Genomic DNA, 14,549 nt, shown 5'->3' with positions numbered 1-14,549 from the left:
ACAGGGGGGCCTTGGGGCGTGCCGGGTATGAGTGGGACACTCTGGAGCAGGACCTGGAGCAGCTCTTCCAGGAGCTGCAGCCGCTCTACCTGAACCTGCACGCCTACGTGCGCCGGGCCCTGCACCGCCACTACGGGCCCGAGCACATCAACCTGAGGGGGCCCATCCCTGCTCATCTGCTGGGTACACGCTCAGCGGGGGCAGAGGTGGGTGCTCAACCGGCAGAGGTGGTCTCTCGCCTCCTCTTAGCCCCTCTCCTCCCCTTCTAGGGAACATGTGGGCTCAGTCCTGGATCAATATCTTAGACCTGGCCCTGCCCTTCCCGGAGAAGCCCCCAGAGGACATCACAAAAATCATGAAAGCCCAGGTCCGTGCTTGGTCGCTATCTCCCCGCTCCCCTGGGTAAGCTGGGCGGTGCCCCATGCACACCCCCCTTCCCCACAGCACTGGAATGCAGAGAAAATGTTTGAAGAAGCTGAAAAATTCTTCACCTCCTTGGGGCTGCTGCCTGTCCCACCCAATTTCTGGGAAAAGTCGATGTTTGAGCGGCCTACGGACGGGCGGGAGGTGGAGTGCCACGCCTCGGCCTGGGACTTCTACAATGGCAAGGACTTCAGGTGCTCACAGCCAGCATGGCCCTGTGGCCCTCTCTCCGGCTTCCCCTGTGTCTGCCTGTCTTAGGAGTTGTGGGCCAGGAGTGGGCAGGGAAGAGCTGGGCAGAAACTGGGGGGTGAGAGCTGAAGACATAGAAGAAGAGGCGAGCGTGAGAGCCAGGGGCTGGGTCACTGGGTAAGGGGCTCGAAATGAGAAGAGACAGCGGCTAAGGCCCTTCTTATCGCAGCCTGACTACCCTAGCCCCTTAACGGAGTCTGATTGGAGAAGACTCCTGTTCTCTTCAGGGTGTCCCCATTCTCCTTGACCCCTGCCCTTTAACCTTAGGATAAAGAAGTGCACCGAGGTGACCATAGAGGACCTGCTCTCCATCTTCCACCAGATGGGCCATATCCAGTACTTCTTACAGTACAAGAACCTCTCTGTGACCTTCCGCACAGGCGCCAACCCAGCCTTCGAAGAGGCCGTGGGGTCTGTAATCACCCTCTCGGCCTCCTCCCACAAGCACCTGGTTTTCAGAGGCCTGCTCAGCCACCAGCACCAGGACTCAGGTGATGGGGACCAAGAGGACAGGAGAGGGCCAGCAAAGGAAGCTGTGGTTAGGGCTGGGTGGGGCCCAAGCTCTTGGGGTGAGGTTTTTTTACCCAGGAGCTGCCTCCTGACTGCCTTCCCCCACCCCCAGAGGAGGAGGTCAACTTCCTGATGGGCATCGCCCTGGACAAGATCGTCTTCATCCCCTTTGGCTACCTCATGGACCTCTTTCGCTGGAAGGTCTTTGATGGCACCATCCACAAGGACATTTACAACCAGGAGTGGTGGAACCTCAAGTGAGTGGGCGGCTGCCCAGGCTCCAGGTCTGGCTTCCAGGCCTGGCCCCAGCCTGGTGTGGACAGGGCTTTCCTGCCTGCTGCATGGCAGAGCTCTGGCCTCTCCTCTGAGAGCAGAGTGGGACGGGGAAGCTGGTGACTTGGGGGCCCAAGGAAGCCCAGGGCAGTGGAGGCTGTGTGCTGTCACCAGACCAAAGTGCCCATTCAGTAGTGGGTGGAGCCAGCTTGTGCAATGTTGAGGCCTCGTTTCCAACTGGCAGCAATACTGAGCAAGCCTGGCTTCAGTTTTTCACTTGTGAAAAAGGGAACCCGGGGACCAGCAGGAGACGTAATGGTTATGTCGTTGGACTCCTACATAGTCGAGGCCCAGACCTGGTGGCTTAAAACTCATGCCAGGTGTGTGTGTGCCCAAGATCCCCAGAGGAGAATAGAGAAGGAGATTGGCATGGCCATCTGCCCTGAGGGGTCATTTCACACTTTTTGTCTCTCTGTCTCTCTGGAGGGCACACACGACCTATAGCAAAAATCTCTCTTAAAAAAAGAAAAGAAGAAAGAAAAAGGGACCCTAGTGGTAGCCTCACTTGCACTCTGGGTGGCTGGGAAGCTCCCACGATTGTTGCAATTGGGCTTCTCCGAGAACAGAATGCCGACCCCAGGCAGGCCTCCCGTACCTCCCTCCCTTTCCCTTCTCAACAGCAGGGCAGGGAGAAGGGATGTGTAGGAGCCTGAGCACTTTCCTCCCGGGGAGGGGTTCTGTGGGAGAAGGGCAGCCCCATGCCCCCAGCACATGCCCCAGGCTGCCCAAAGAGGCCACCCTGGCAGACAGCATCACTTATAAGTCACCGCATCCTCAACCCCCAGCATTGGAATGGATTATGGACACCTGTGACCAGGCCTTCTCCGCATCCCCCCGGCATCAGGCTGACGGCTCATGTCGGCGGGTCAGAGTGTGGTTTGGGACTAGCAGGTTTCGAACCTTTACAACCACCTTGTGCTCACTCGGGATGCTCGTCTCCCAAAGGAGCCCAAGCTCAGAGAGGTTCAGAAGCCCCGGGTCACACAGCAGCCAGCGGGTGACAGAACTGGACACTCCCCCCTTGTCCTCTCACCCCTCCCACCTCTGACTTCCGGAGTGAGGCTCACTAGTGAGGTCAGCAGAGCCCTGACCTTGTGCCACTCCGAGGGCACCCTCCACCAGCCACCTGAGGTGCCTGGGTGCAGGGACCCTTTCTTCCCTTGCCTTTCACGTCCACCATCACCCAGCTGATGGGACCCAGGGGCTGAGTGAGGGGTTGGCAACTCCTTGGACCTTCCACAAGGAACCTCTGGAGGTGCAACCTCCCGACACTGTCATCCCTGAGGAGAGTTCAGAGAATCTAATGAGCCAACAATAAGATGACAACCATTTTCATAGATTTTGTCTCATCTCCACCATCGGTAATTTTATCCCCACTTTATAGACGCGTTGCAACAAGGCTCAGCGACAGTCGGTAATGTTCCCACGGTCACACAGCTCAGAAAGACAAAACCGGACCTTCAAGTTACCGTGGTCTGCCAGGGGCCTGTTCTGGGTGCTGGGGCCAGTTTCCTGTTCTCTAGACCTTGGTTTCCTCATCTGTAAAACGGGAATAATAGCAGGACTACCCACAGGGACGTCTCTCTGGTGTCTCCTAAGCCCTCCTTCCTGAAAGACATGGCCTTGTTTATTGGTTGGTAATCTGCCCCCCATCATTAAGATGCAAGCAGGGACCCTTCTCGCTCTCTCCCCAGAGACCAGGACAGTGTAAGGTAGTGCCCGAGTGTGTGTGAAGCGCTCAGTGTGACTCCCAGCTAGAGGAAGTGTCCAGCCAGTGTTAACCGCTGTAGCGATTTATTCTGATTCCCGTTCCGGGGGATTTTTATTTACTTAGTTACTGCAGTCTGCCAGGTCCAGTTTTGATAGGAAAGTGCTTCAAAAAGGAAAACCCAAGAACCTGCCAGGCACCAGCATCAAGCTCTTCTTTTTCCCCTGCCAGGTTGAAGTACCAGGGCCTGTGCCCCCCCGTTCCTCGGTCAGAGGAGGACTTCGATCCAGCTGCTAAGTTCCACATTTCTGCCAGCGAGCCCTACATGCGGTACAGGGCCAGGCCCCGTGGCAGAGCTGGTTCTGGGGGTCGGGAGCTGGGTGGTGTGAAAATTGACCAGGATTTCCAGGAAAGCTCTAGGTCCAAATGGCACACTGCATCCCTGCCCACCTTCGTAGTTCTATCGGGTTGCACTGCCTCTCAGGAGTCATGACCTGAAATCCTTTGAGTTTTGCGTCAATCCTGTGTGGAGGACAGAGCTGCAAGAATCTTCTAACCATCCCTTTGTTCCTAGAGGAGAGCAGGGACAATGGAGGCAAAGGTTGGGTTGACTGTTGGTCCAGGAGAAGCCTGCTTGATTTTAGGGCCAGTCCAAGAGGGGCCTTGCCCAAGGAGTCCATGCCCAGCCTGCAGTGGACATGGGTCCTGGTGACTGACACGTGTCTGAGCCACTTCCTCCCAGGTGGCTCTGGGCTTCCATCTCCTGAACTCCACTCCCCAGCCCACCCTCATGTTCCTCTCCCCAGGTACTTCCTCAGTCTCGTGCTCCAGTTCCAGATCCATGAGGCACTGTGCACAGCCTCGGGCCATGTGGGTCCCCTGCACCGGTGTGACATCTATAACTCCAAGGCAGCCGGGGAGCTCCTGGCGTGAGTGTCCTCCTCCTTCACTGGTCCCCAGCTTCCCCTGCTCCCGTGCCGGGACCCCTGCTCCAGGTTCTCCTCAATGGGCCACTCTGGGCACCTCGAGCAGAGTGTCATTGAGCTCATATTCTGGTGGAAGTTCTTCCTCGTGTCAGGCTGCAGTGTCTCCTATGTTAATTGAAGCCCATTTCATTCCGTGCAGCCCCCTGTGGTCAGAGACACTGTAGCCCCTCTTGCAAGCACATACCCACACAAATACACACTCACATATGCCAGTGAATCTAGCGGTCTCGGCAGGAAGCCATTGCTAAGGAATGCAGGAAGCCTACCTCAGCCCTCAGTCTTCCATCTCGAATCCCTTATTCTTTTTTTGCAAGGTGCTTGCCCACCTTCTCAGCAGCATTTGATGCACCCTTGGGTGAACTCTGCTTTTCCACCTCTTCTTGGAGGTGCCCAGATCTGGTTACCAGGCTAACCCAGGTTGTCTTCGCATCAGCTTCGACCAGCCTGTGGTCCTCTTAGACCACCCAGTCTTTTTTCCTGTACTTGGCATGTGAACCATCCTCTCCAGGCCTGCCTCTATAGCATTGTTTTTTTGGCCCTGAAACAAAACTGGAGGGGGCGGGGACCTGAATCGAAAGTCTGAAGCATTTACTATGACAGACCAGGCCCTCTGCTGAGTATTCTCACAGCGTTTCATGTTGGTAATCTATAACTTTGCCAGGTGGATATTATTACTAGCCTCTTATAAATGATGAAATGGAAAGTGGGAACGATGATGTGATGGTGTCTTTCATCTAGCGAGAACCAGTCATGCTTGGAAGCCAGAACTGATCCCAAAGCACATTCTCTTTCACACCGTTGCCTCCATCAGTTCAAGGATACAGGCCCTGGAGAGATTAGAGCCAGATCTACCGGCTCCAAGATCAGCGTGCAGCCCCTGAGAGGCAGAGCCCACCCACTGATGTGGTCTTTTTTTCCCGGTCGATTTTCAACCAATTTCAGTGGGTTCATTTCCCTGATCCATCAAGGTCATCTTAAATTTTAATCCTGTCTCCCAAAGGATTGACCAGGCCACATAGTTTAGTATCCTTTGCATATTTAATGATCGTATGTGCTATTCCAGCATGAAGTTTATCTGCAGGTCAGGTGGGATTGCAGGACTGACTCCGCGGGCCCTGCTCCAGGAAGAACTGCACCTCACTGACTCTTGTCTGCACAGTCTACTTGCTCATCCATCCTTCCACACCACAGGGGTTTATTCTAGTCCACCACCTAGGTTTGAGCTTTTCTGAATGTAGCAAACACAGGGCACCTCTGTGTTCTCTGCAGTCATGACCTGATCACCCATCATTAACTCATTCAGCAAACATTTTCTTAAAGGCCTTGTAGACCAGCCACCCTGTGTCCAGCAGGGGGCAATGGACTGTGAAATAAATAAAATTCCATAATACGAGGTGCAGGAGCAGTAGGAAACAGCTAGCAAAAGGGGTTAGGACGTCTTGCAGGGGACCAAGGAGGGCTCTCTGTCCCTGCTGGCGAGCAAGAAATAGCAGACATGGTTTTGTTTGTTTGTTTGTTTTTTGTTTTTTGGGTTTTTTTTTTTTTCATAGAAATTTTTCACTTCACCTGATGGTGGGCATCTGACCCCAGCTATTCTGACCCTCCCCAACACACACACTCTACCTGGTACACAGGACTCTCAGGTCAGAGTTGGCACCAAAGTATGAGGCCAGTCGTCTGTCATCGCTCTCCAAGCCCCGTGCATCTTACTGTCTAGATCCTGGTCAGAGAAGACCCTGAATTATAGGCCTAGGACCTCGAACATCATTTTGGGGGAGTGGGCATAGGAGACATTTCTGAGAAAGGGGGATGCTGTGAGCTTTGGGGAAGATTATTTGGCAGGAGAGTGTGACTGGGCTGGAAGAGAAGGTGGAGTCAGGTGGAGAGGGAGTCTGTGAGCTGCTCTTTTGCCTAAGGTATTGAAAACGATGTTGTTGAGACCAGCAGATGGTGTGATGGTTACATCACTGGATCCCCACGCAGTCAACTACAGTTCAAGTTTCAGACCTGGTGGCTTAAACTCAGGCCGGGCTGGGCATGTGTGCATGTGCGCTCAAAATCCCAAGAGGAAAATGAAGGAGAAGAGATTGCTGCGTGGTTATCTTCCCCAGAAGGGGGATGATTTCTCGCTTTCTATCTCTCTGTCTCCCTGGAGAGTGCATGTGCCTTATAGCAAAAATCTCTCTAAGAAGAGAAAATGATGTTGCTACTTTGACTCAGCCTCCTACACGCCCTTGTTCTGGACCAGCCTCTGGGCTGGCTCTTCTGGAAAGGGAGGGTTGAACTGAACCTGGTCTAAGTTTTCAGAGTCTCGTGCCACACCCAGCCAGATGTGGTGAGCCTGACCTTGCCTCTGGGTGTGTTCTGTTCACTTTGGAGTTGAGGGTTCCGAGCAATACCTGATCGCCCTATTTGCAGCTCTCTGGTCTTCTGTGCTGCCCATAGAGTTGCTGGCTGGACTTTGGCCAAATATTTTATCCCAGGCCAGCCCATGGTGGTTGAGGCCCCTGGATCCCATATGGTTGACTGTGTAGTTTGAATCCAGCTTGAAAAACATGCCAGGCACATGTGCTTGCATGTCCCAAATCCTGAAAGGATGGAGAGAGGAGAAGGGATTGCAGCATGACCAAGCTCCATAAGGGGTTCTTTCTCCTTCTCCCTCTCTTTCTATCTCTTCCAGTGAACACATGCACTCTCTGGCAAACTAAAAACCAACCAACAAAAAAACACCTATCCCATTCAGCCTGAAGGAGTGTTTCTAAACAAACTGTCATTGGTGGAAGCTTTGCCCCATAAGATTCTTCTGACCCAGGAGCTAGCGTCTGATAACGTCCTCTTACCTAGAGTTAGTTAGTTATGGGTTTTTTGTTTTTTTGTTTTTGTTTTTTGTTTTGTTTTTGTTTGGGGTTTTTTTGTTTGTTTGTTTGTTTGTTTGCTATAGGGCGCGTGCGCTCACCAGATAGAGACAGAGAGATAGAAAGCGAGAAATCACCCCCCAGGGGGATGGCCACACCGCAATCCCTTCTCCTCCGTTCTCTCGGGATCTTGGGCACGCACGCACACACGCCCAGCGTGAGTTTTAAGCCACCGGGTCCGGGACGTGAACCGCGGTTGACTATGTGGGAGTCCAGCGACACAGCCATTACGCTAACTGCTGGTCCCAGTTTTCTTTCTTTTTGATCTTTACAACTTTTCTCTATTTCTCTAGGATCTCAACTACATTATTCCCCAGTGATTTCTGCCAAGAGTCCACTGACCTTTCATGTCACCTCTCATTCCTTCTCAGTTGTTTATTAAGCAATGCGTGTATGTCTTTGTAAGCTACAAAGTCCTTCTTCATTCCTCCCCAGCTCCTTTTAGAAATATTTTTGGTATAGGGTGCATGTTCTCTCCGGAGAGACAGAGAGACAGAAAGCGAAAAATCACCCCCCCAGGCGCAATGACCATGCTGCAATCCCTTCTCCTCCAGTCTTCTCTCAGGATTTTGGGCATACACACACACGTACACTGGCATGTTTTAAGCTGAAGGTCTGGGACTCAAACTGTGGTTAACTATGTGGGAGTCCAGAGACGTAACCGTTACGCCATCTGCTGGTCCCAGTCTTCCTTCATCTCTATGTGATTTAATCCCCACCACAATGGAGATGGTGTGGATTGGATGTTGAGCTGACAGAGGTTAGTTGTTTTCCTGAAGTCATGTGATCTGTAAGTAACCGCTGGGTCTGGAATCTGGGTCCTGTTAGCCTAGACCTCACAGAGTGCCCTCCTGGCCGGATCAGGGAACTCCAGGCTGAGAATTTTTTTCATAGAAATTTTTCACTTCACCTGATGGTGGGCATCTGACCCCAGCTATTCTGACCCTCCCCAACACACACACTCTACCTGGTACACAGGACTCTCAGGTCAGAGTTGGCACCAAAGTATGAGGCCAGTCGTCTGTCATCGCTCTCCAAGCCCCGTGCATCTTACTGTCTAGATCCTGGTCAGAGAAGACCCTGAATTATAGGCCTAGGACCTCGAACATCATTTTGGGGGAGTGGGCATAGGAGACATTTCTGAGAAAGGGGGATGCTGTGAGCTTTGGGGAAGATTATTTGGCAGGAGAGTGTGACTGGGCTGGAAGAGAAGGTGGAGTCAGGTGGAGAGGGAGTCTGTGAGCTGCTCTTTTGCCTAAGGTATTGAAAACGATGTTGTTGAGACCAGCAGATGGTGTGATGGTTACATCACTGGATCCCCACGCAGTCAACTACAGTTCAAGTTTCAGACCTGGTGGCTTAAACTCAGGCCGGGCTGGGCATGTGTGCATGTGCGCTCAAAATCCCAAGAGGAAAATGAAGGAGAAGAGATTGCTGCGTGGTTATCTTCCCCAGAAGGGGGATGATTTCTCGCTTTCTATCTCTCTGTCTCCCTGGAGAGTGCATGTGCCTTATAGCAAAAATCTCTCTAAGAAGAGAAAATGATGTTGCTACTTTGACTCAGCCTCCTACACGCCCTTGTTCTGGACCAGCCTCTGGGCTGGCTCTTCTGGAAAGGGAGGGTTGAACTGAACCTGGTCTAAGTTTTCAGAGTCTCGTGCCACACCCAGCCAGATGTGGTGAGCCTGACCTTGCCTCTGGGTGTGTTCTGTTCACTTTGGAGTTGAGGGTTCCGAGCAATACCTGATCGCCCTATTTGCAGCTCTCTGGTCTTCTGTGCTGCCCATAGAGTTGCTGGCTGGACTTTGGCCAAATATTTTATCCCAGGCCAGCCCATGGTGGTTGAGGCCCCTGGATCCCATATGGTTGACTGTGTAGTTTGAATCCAGCTTGAAAAACATGCCAGGCACATGTGCTTGCATGTCCCAAATCCTGAAAGGATGGAGAGAGGAGAAGGGATTGCAGCATGACCAAGCTCCATAAGGGGTTCTTTCTCCTTCTCCCTCTCTTTCTATCTCTTCCAGTGAACACATGCACTCTCTGGCAAACTAAAAACCAACCAACAAAAAAACACCTATCCCATTCAGCCTGAAGGAGTGTTTCTAAACAAACTGTCATTGGTGGAAGCTTTGCCCCATAAGATTCTTCTGACCCAGGAGCTAGCGTCTGATAACGTCCTCTTACCTAGAGTTAGTTAGTTATGGGTTTTTTGTTTTTTTGTTTTTGTTTTTTGTTTTGTTTTTGTTTGGGGTTTTTTTGTTTGTTTGTTTGTTTGTTTGCTATAGGGCGCGTGCGCTCACCAGATAGAGACAGAGAGATAGAAAGCGAGAAATCACCCCCCAGGGGGATGGCCACACCGCAATCCCTTCTCCTCCGTTCTCTCGGGATCTTGGGCACGCACGCACACACGCCCAGCGTGAGTTTTAAGCCACCGGGTCCGGGACGTGAACCGCGGTTGACTATGTGGGAGTCCAGCGACACAGCCATTACGCTAACTGCTGGTCCCAGTTTTCTTTCTTTTTGATCTTTACAACTTTTCTCTATTTCTCTAGGATCTCAACTACATTATTCCCCAGTGATTTCTGCCAAGAGTCCACTGACCTTTCATGTCACCTCTCATTCCTTCTCAGTTGTTTATTAAGCAATGCGTGTATGTCTTTGTAAGCTACAAAGTCCTTCTTCATTCCTCCCCAGCTCCTTTTAGAAATATTTTTGGTATAGGGTGCATGTTCTCTCCGGAGAGACAGAGAGACAGAAAGCGAAAAATCACCCCCCCAGGCGCAATGACCATGCTGCAATCCCTTCTCCTCCAGTCTTCTCTCAGGATTTTGGGCATACACACACACGTACACTGGCATGTTTTAAGCTGAAGGTCTGGGACTCAAACTGTGGTTAACTATGTGGGAGTCCAGAGACGTAACCGTTACGCCATCTGCTGGTCCCAGTCTTCCTTCATCTCTATGTGATTTAATCCCCACCACAATGGAGATGGTGTGGATTGGATGTTGAGCTGACAGAGGTTAGTTGTTTTCCTGAAGTCATGTGATCTGTAAGTAACCGTTGGGTCTGGAATCTGGGTCCTGTTAGCCTAGACCTCACAGAGTGCCCTCCTGGCCGGATCAGGGAACTCCAGGCTGAGAAGGATCAACATCTGCCCACTGCTGCTTCCACTGGGGTTCCTGAGGTGGCAGAGCCTGGGGCTCTGGCTTCAGCATACTCCGTACTCCCACCCGGAGTGCCAGATGCCGAGCCTAAGGCTTGGCCACCTGCCACCCAGTGCAGGATATGCCCGGAGACAGAGCTGGCATTTATGCAGTGCTGCAGGTGCTACATGGAGCTCCTACCACACTTGAGATCTCTCTAATCCTCCCAAGCCCTCCTTGCGAGACCAGGAAGGGCTGAAGAACTGCCTCCACCTACTGCCCCCAATCACCTCATGGGAAAACAAAAGCCAGAGACTGCCTGCCTATTTGAGTCCAGGGGGATAATAAAAATTACAGGAGTACTAGTTTTAATGCTCAGCAGTAGTTAACATTCACCACTTGCTTAGATGCTTCCAGCATGTGTTGGTTTAATCATCCCAACAACCTATGAGGTAGGTACTATTATTGTTTCCATTTTATGGATGTGGAAATTGAGGCTCAGAAAGGTTAAATTACTCAAGATCCCATAGCTACTAAGTGACAGAGATTCAAATCCAGGTTCACCTTACTTCAAAGCTTCTGATCGTCCCCACTATGCTGAGGTCTGTGGGAAGATTCTGGCAAGCAAAGCCCTAGGGACAGGTTTGGGTATATGGAGGGGCCCTAGCAGGACCAGGTGGTGCCCCCATGTAGCCTCACAGCCATACGCATTCCCCCAGGGATGCCCTAAAGCTGGGCTCGAGCAAGCCTTGGCCAGAGGTCCTAGAGAAGCTGACCGGGCAGTCCGAGGTATCTACAAAGGCCCTAATGACCTACTTCAAACCCCTGCTGAACTGGCTGGTGGCAGAGAACGTGCGACAGGGAGACATCCTCGGCTGGCCAGACTTCAGCTGCTCCTTTGAAGGTTTGATCATTTGACTATGGCCCCAGCTATGGGCCAGCCCCAGGACACACCCCAGCCTGTCCCTTCCCCAGTTTAGCCTCTAGCCTGTCTATACCAGGCCTGGTGCCACCTTAGCCAAGACCACAGCCCTTGTCCCAGTCCCTAGTCTAGTTGCTTCTTTGCACACTGTCCAGCTAGACTGCCAGGCTGGCAGCTGAGCAGAGCATTCACCTCTTGCCTCCAGACCCTTGCATGGAGCCACTGCTGGGCTCCATGGGGTATGTAGCCCCTCCATGCCCATCTCCTCTCTTTCTTCTACTTCTCTGTCTCACCCTCCTGCTAGGACAATGCTCTCACCTGAGGCTTGGAAGGTAGGTGTCTGAGGCTTAGGGAGAAGTCCAGTGGCAGTCAGAACCTTTTCGACAGCCCCAGGGGACCCAAAGGCCTCTTCTCCACTTCTATCTACTCTATAATTTCCGTGTCTTCCACAGAAAAAGAAACCGACAAAATGCGCTTTCTGGGTTTGGAGCTCGAACCTGACCAGGCCTCATCTGGGCAGTGGGTACTGCTGGTCCTGAACCTCTTCCTGCTCCTGGTGACCCTGGGGTTAGGCTTCAGGCTGTACTTCCTAGAAAAGCAGTCACTGGCTGAGGACTCAGACGCATCCATCACAATGCCCAAAGCCTACTTCCTGGGCCTACGCATGGAGCCCCACCTGGTTGCCAGAAGGCAGTGGATGATGCTGGGCCTCAGCTTCATCCTGATGCTGTGCTCAATCGGCCTGGCCATTCGGGTTTTCACACAGCACAATGGGAAGCCTCCGTGGATGAAAACTGAGTGGTGGAGCTCGGACTAGAAGCCAGTGAGACTGGTAAGGCTAGGGGGCAGGAGGAGGGTGGCTGAGCCCAAAAGGGCCAAGGATGAGGAGAAGTCAGCCTGCATGTGTAGTGTCCCACTGTCATTGGGTGCAGCTATGGCAAATCTGGGTCCATGGGGCCTTGTAATTGTGTGTTTGCAAACTCATGTATGTAGGCCATATGTAAAGGTGATTAACTCTGTGTGATTCCTTGGTTCTAGGCCACCCCTCTTCTGCCAGGGCTCAAGAACCATGGTTTTGTTGACCCAGAGGCTATGTCCCTCCAAATTAGTTTCCACACAAGTCATGCCCTGAATTGTCTCTTCACACAGACTTGTTTTCTTCACGAGCTCCAGCAGGGGGCTGAGCCAAGGGCCTCCACCTGGTTGGAGAGAGGACCCTGCTACATTCCCCTCTTCACGAGTACTCGAGTAGAACCAGACATTCCTTTATGAATGTTGGTGTTCATTTTGCCAGCACCGAGCTCTGAACACTGGCTGCCACATCTCTCCACGGATTCCTTGGCCCGCCTTGTGCTAGGCCGTATAATCCAGCCCTCAAAAGCTTTTTGTTGGCTGGCTGAGGTGTAGGGAGCCTCAAAAACTGCCCCGCAGCTCTCCCTGCCCCAGCCCAGGCCCTCCCAAATGGAGACAGTGGGTAGCTGGGCACCGAGCCAGGCTTGATTAATGATTGACTTCTTTAATATTTAAACAAAGCTCATCTCCAGCCACTCTGCTCTGGAGATAGCCTTGTTCAGCACACACACACCTGCTGCCTGGCCTGTTGCCTTGGGGAGCGAGCATAGGGCAAACGACACCTTTCCAGACTCACCCTGGGGCAGGGGGTTGAGGATAGAGAGCTTAGGGTGGTATTTAGGAAATGAATGCTCTAGGTATAAACCTGGGGAAAGAGAGGGAAGGCCTCTGCCCTGGTTCTCCTAGCACTTTCTCTCCAGCCGGGTCTGCCTCCCCCAGAGGTACCACACCCAGTAATTGGGAACACACTCAATATTTGGACTGAGGCCCTAGAGGCTCCTGGAAACCATGCGAGCCAATGCCTGTTGGAGAATAGGGGAGACTTGAGGGGATATGGCATTGCAGCCAGTAACGACAGAGACAAGGCTTTGGTGTTGTAATGGAGCTGGTGGGAGAGTGGCCAAAAGACAGGACCAGCTCTCTCTGGACTGAGGATCTGATCCCAGAAGTCAGGAACTCGGGCGACAGAGGTAACAGGCTGAGATCTTCGTGGCCCTTACCTCTGCCCGGGTTCCAAGTCTGTCTGAGTTATGGCTGAGCCCAAGCACTTTCTGCTCCAGCCCCAAGTTCACAGCACCTTTCTCTGATGCCTCTGTCACCACTCTTGTGTGCTAGAATGTTCTATTTGTCCCTGTACTAGCCGTTAGCTTGTAAAGGGCTGGACACACATCAGAAGTGTGCCCTTGTGTGACACAAGTAGTCAACACAGGCCATGGTACACCGTGGGGACTTGGAAAATGTGTAGGTAAGTAAACGGATGAGTGTCGCATATCCCAAGTGTCTCTTCAGAGCTCAGCACTCCAGGCACTGAGCGCATGAGAGACAGTCCCACCTTTCCTCCACAGCCAGCCTGCCCCCACCAGAGGGGCAGCCAGGACACCTCTGCCCACATGAGGTCACACATACAGCCTTCCCACCTCCCAGCCACACTGGCCAATGAGGCCCCACCAGGCATTGTGGCTCAGCGTGACAAAGGCACACCCTGCCCAAGATGTCAAGCCTCCCACCTGGACTCCCACCAAAACCTCACTGAGCCTTTTCTCCTCTCCTCCCTGTTGTCACCCCTCATCGTAAAGTTTATTTCACCAGAATATTTTCTATCTAACTGTTTAAAAGCTTGGTTGTCCATAAATTAAATCTAGATGTTCAAAATGTCACCTGGAGGTCTTTATCAATTGCTCTTTTTCTCCAACCTTACCTGTCCTACCCCCCAACTCAGCCCCTCTATACTGAGATCACCCTTGACCTTTGCCTAAGGTGCATGCCCCATTTGAATACTTGCCCTCCAAGGCCTGGCTCAAACTTGATCATTAAGTCCTCTGCCAAGCTCTGAGCCCATGGAGATGCTCAGTGAACAGTAGTTCCCTTCGCCCCCTTCTCTCCAAGAAGCTTCTTTCAATAAACCTCACCCCACCCCCATCTGCCTCTTAGTGTGCTCATTTTCAATCAGACACTCTTCTCAGCGGTCACTTGCTAATAGGTGGTTTTAAATTTGTTCTCCTTTCAAACTGGGCTTGTGTGCTAAGAGCTCTTAAGCCTCTGAAGAAGGTACCTTATTGCGTATTTCTTGTACAGTTAACGTGTACTCCTACCCCATCCTCCCAGGCCCAGGCTCTGCAGGTGCGCTGGGGCTTGTCAAGGGTGAGCAAGCGGCCTAACAGTACCATTGTCAGGGTCAGGCTGGGGGTAAGAGGTTTCAGACAGGGGTGGGGGTGTGTCAGACCTCAGAGCCTTCAGCCAAAGACCACCTGAGGGCCCAACCAAGCCCTCTGCCAGCCTCTCTCCCCT

General features: G+C 52.4%; 1 protein-coding gene across 1 annotated transcript in view; it reads left to right on the top strand.

The window, feature by feature from the left end:
- LOC102480658 (angiotensin-converting enzyme-like protein Ace3) overlaps positions 1-14,174 on the top strand; it is a 17,329-nt gene extending 3,155 nt beyond the window's left edge. Inside the window, exons 6-15 of the mRNA XM_006146813.1 lie at positions 5-183; positions 270-367; positions 445-617; positions 940-1,163; positions 1,295-1,439; positions 3,455-3,553; positions 4,030-4,152; positions 10,987-11,171; positions 11,642-12,021; positions 13,607-14,174. Of these exons, the coding sequence (XP_006146875.1) occupies positions 5-183; positions 270-367; positions 445-617; positions 940-1,163; positions 1,295-1,439; positions 3,455-3,553; positions 4,030-4,152; positions 10,987-11,171; positions 11,642-12,006 (1,591 nt within the window). The 3' untranslated portion in view covers positions 12,007-12,021; positions 13,607-14,174. The remainder of the gene's footprint in view (positions 1-4; positions 184-269; positions 368-444; positions 618-939; positions 1,164-1,294; positions 1,440-3,454; positions 3,554-4,029; positions 4,153-10,986; positions 11,172-11,641; positions 12,022-13,606) is intronic.
- The last annotated feature ends 375 nt before the right edge of the window (positions 14,175-14,549 follow it).

The sequence above is a fragment of the Tupaia chinensis genome, unplaced genomic scaffold, assembly GCF_000334495.1.
Source record: "Tupaia chinensis unplaced genomic scaffold, TupChi_1.0 Scaffold000187_1, whole genome shotgun sequence".
Lineage (NCBI taxonomy): Eukaryota > Metazoa > Chordata > Mammalia > Scandentia > Tupaiidae > Tupaia > Tupaia belangeri.
Note: the sequence above shows the minus strand (reverse complement) of the source record. Positions and strands in the feature narration are given on the sequence as shown.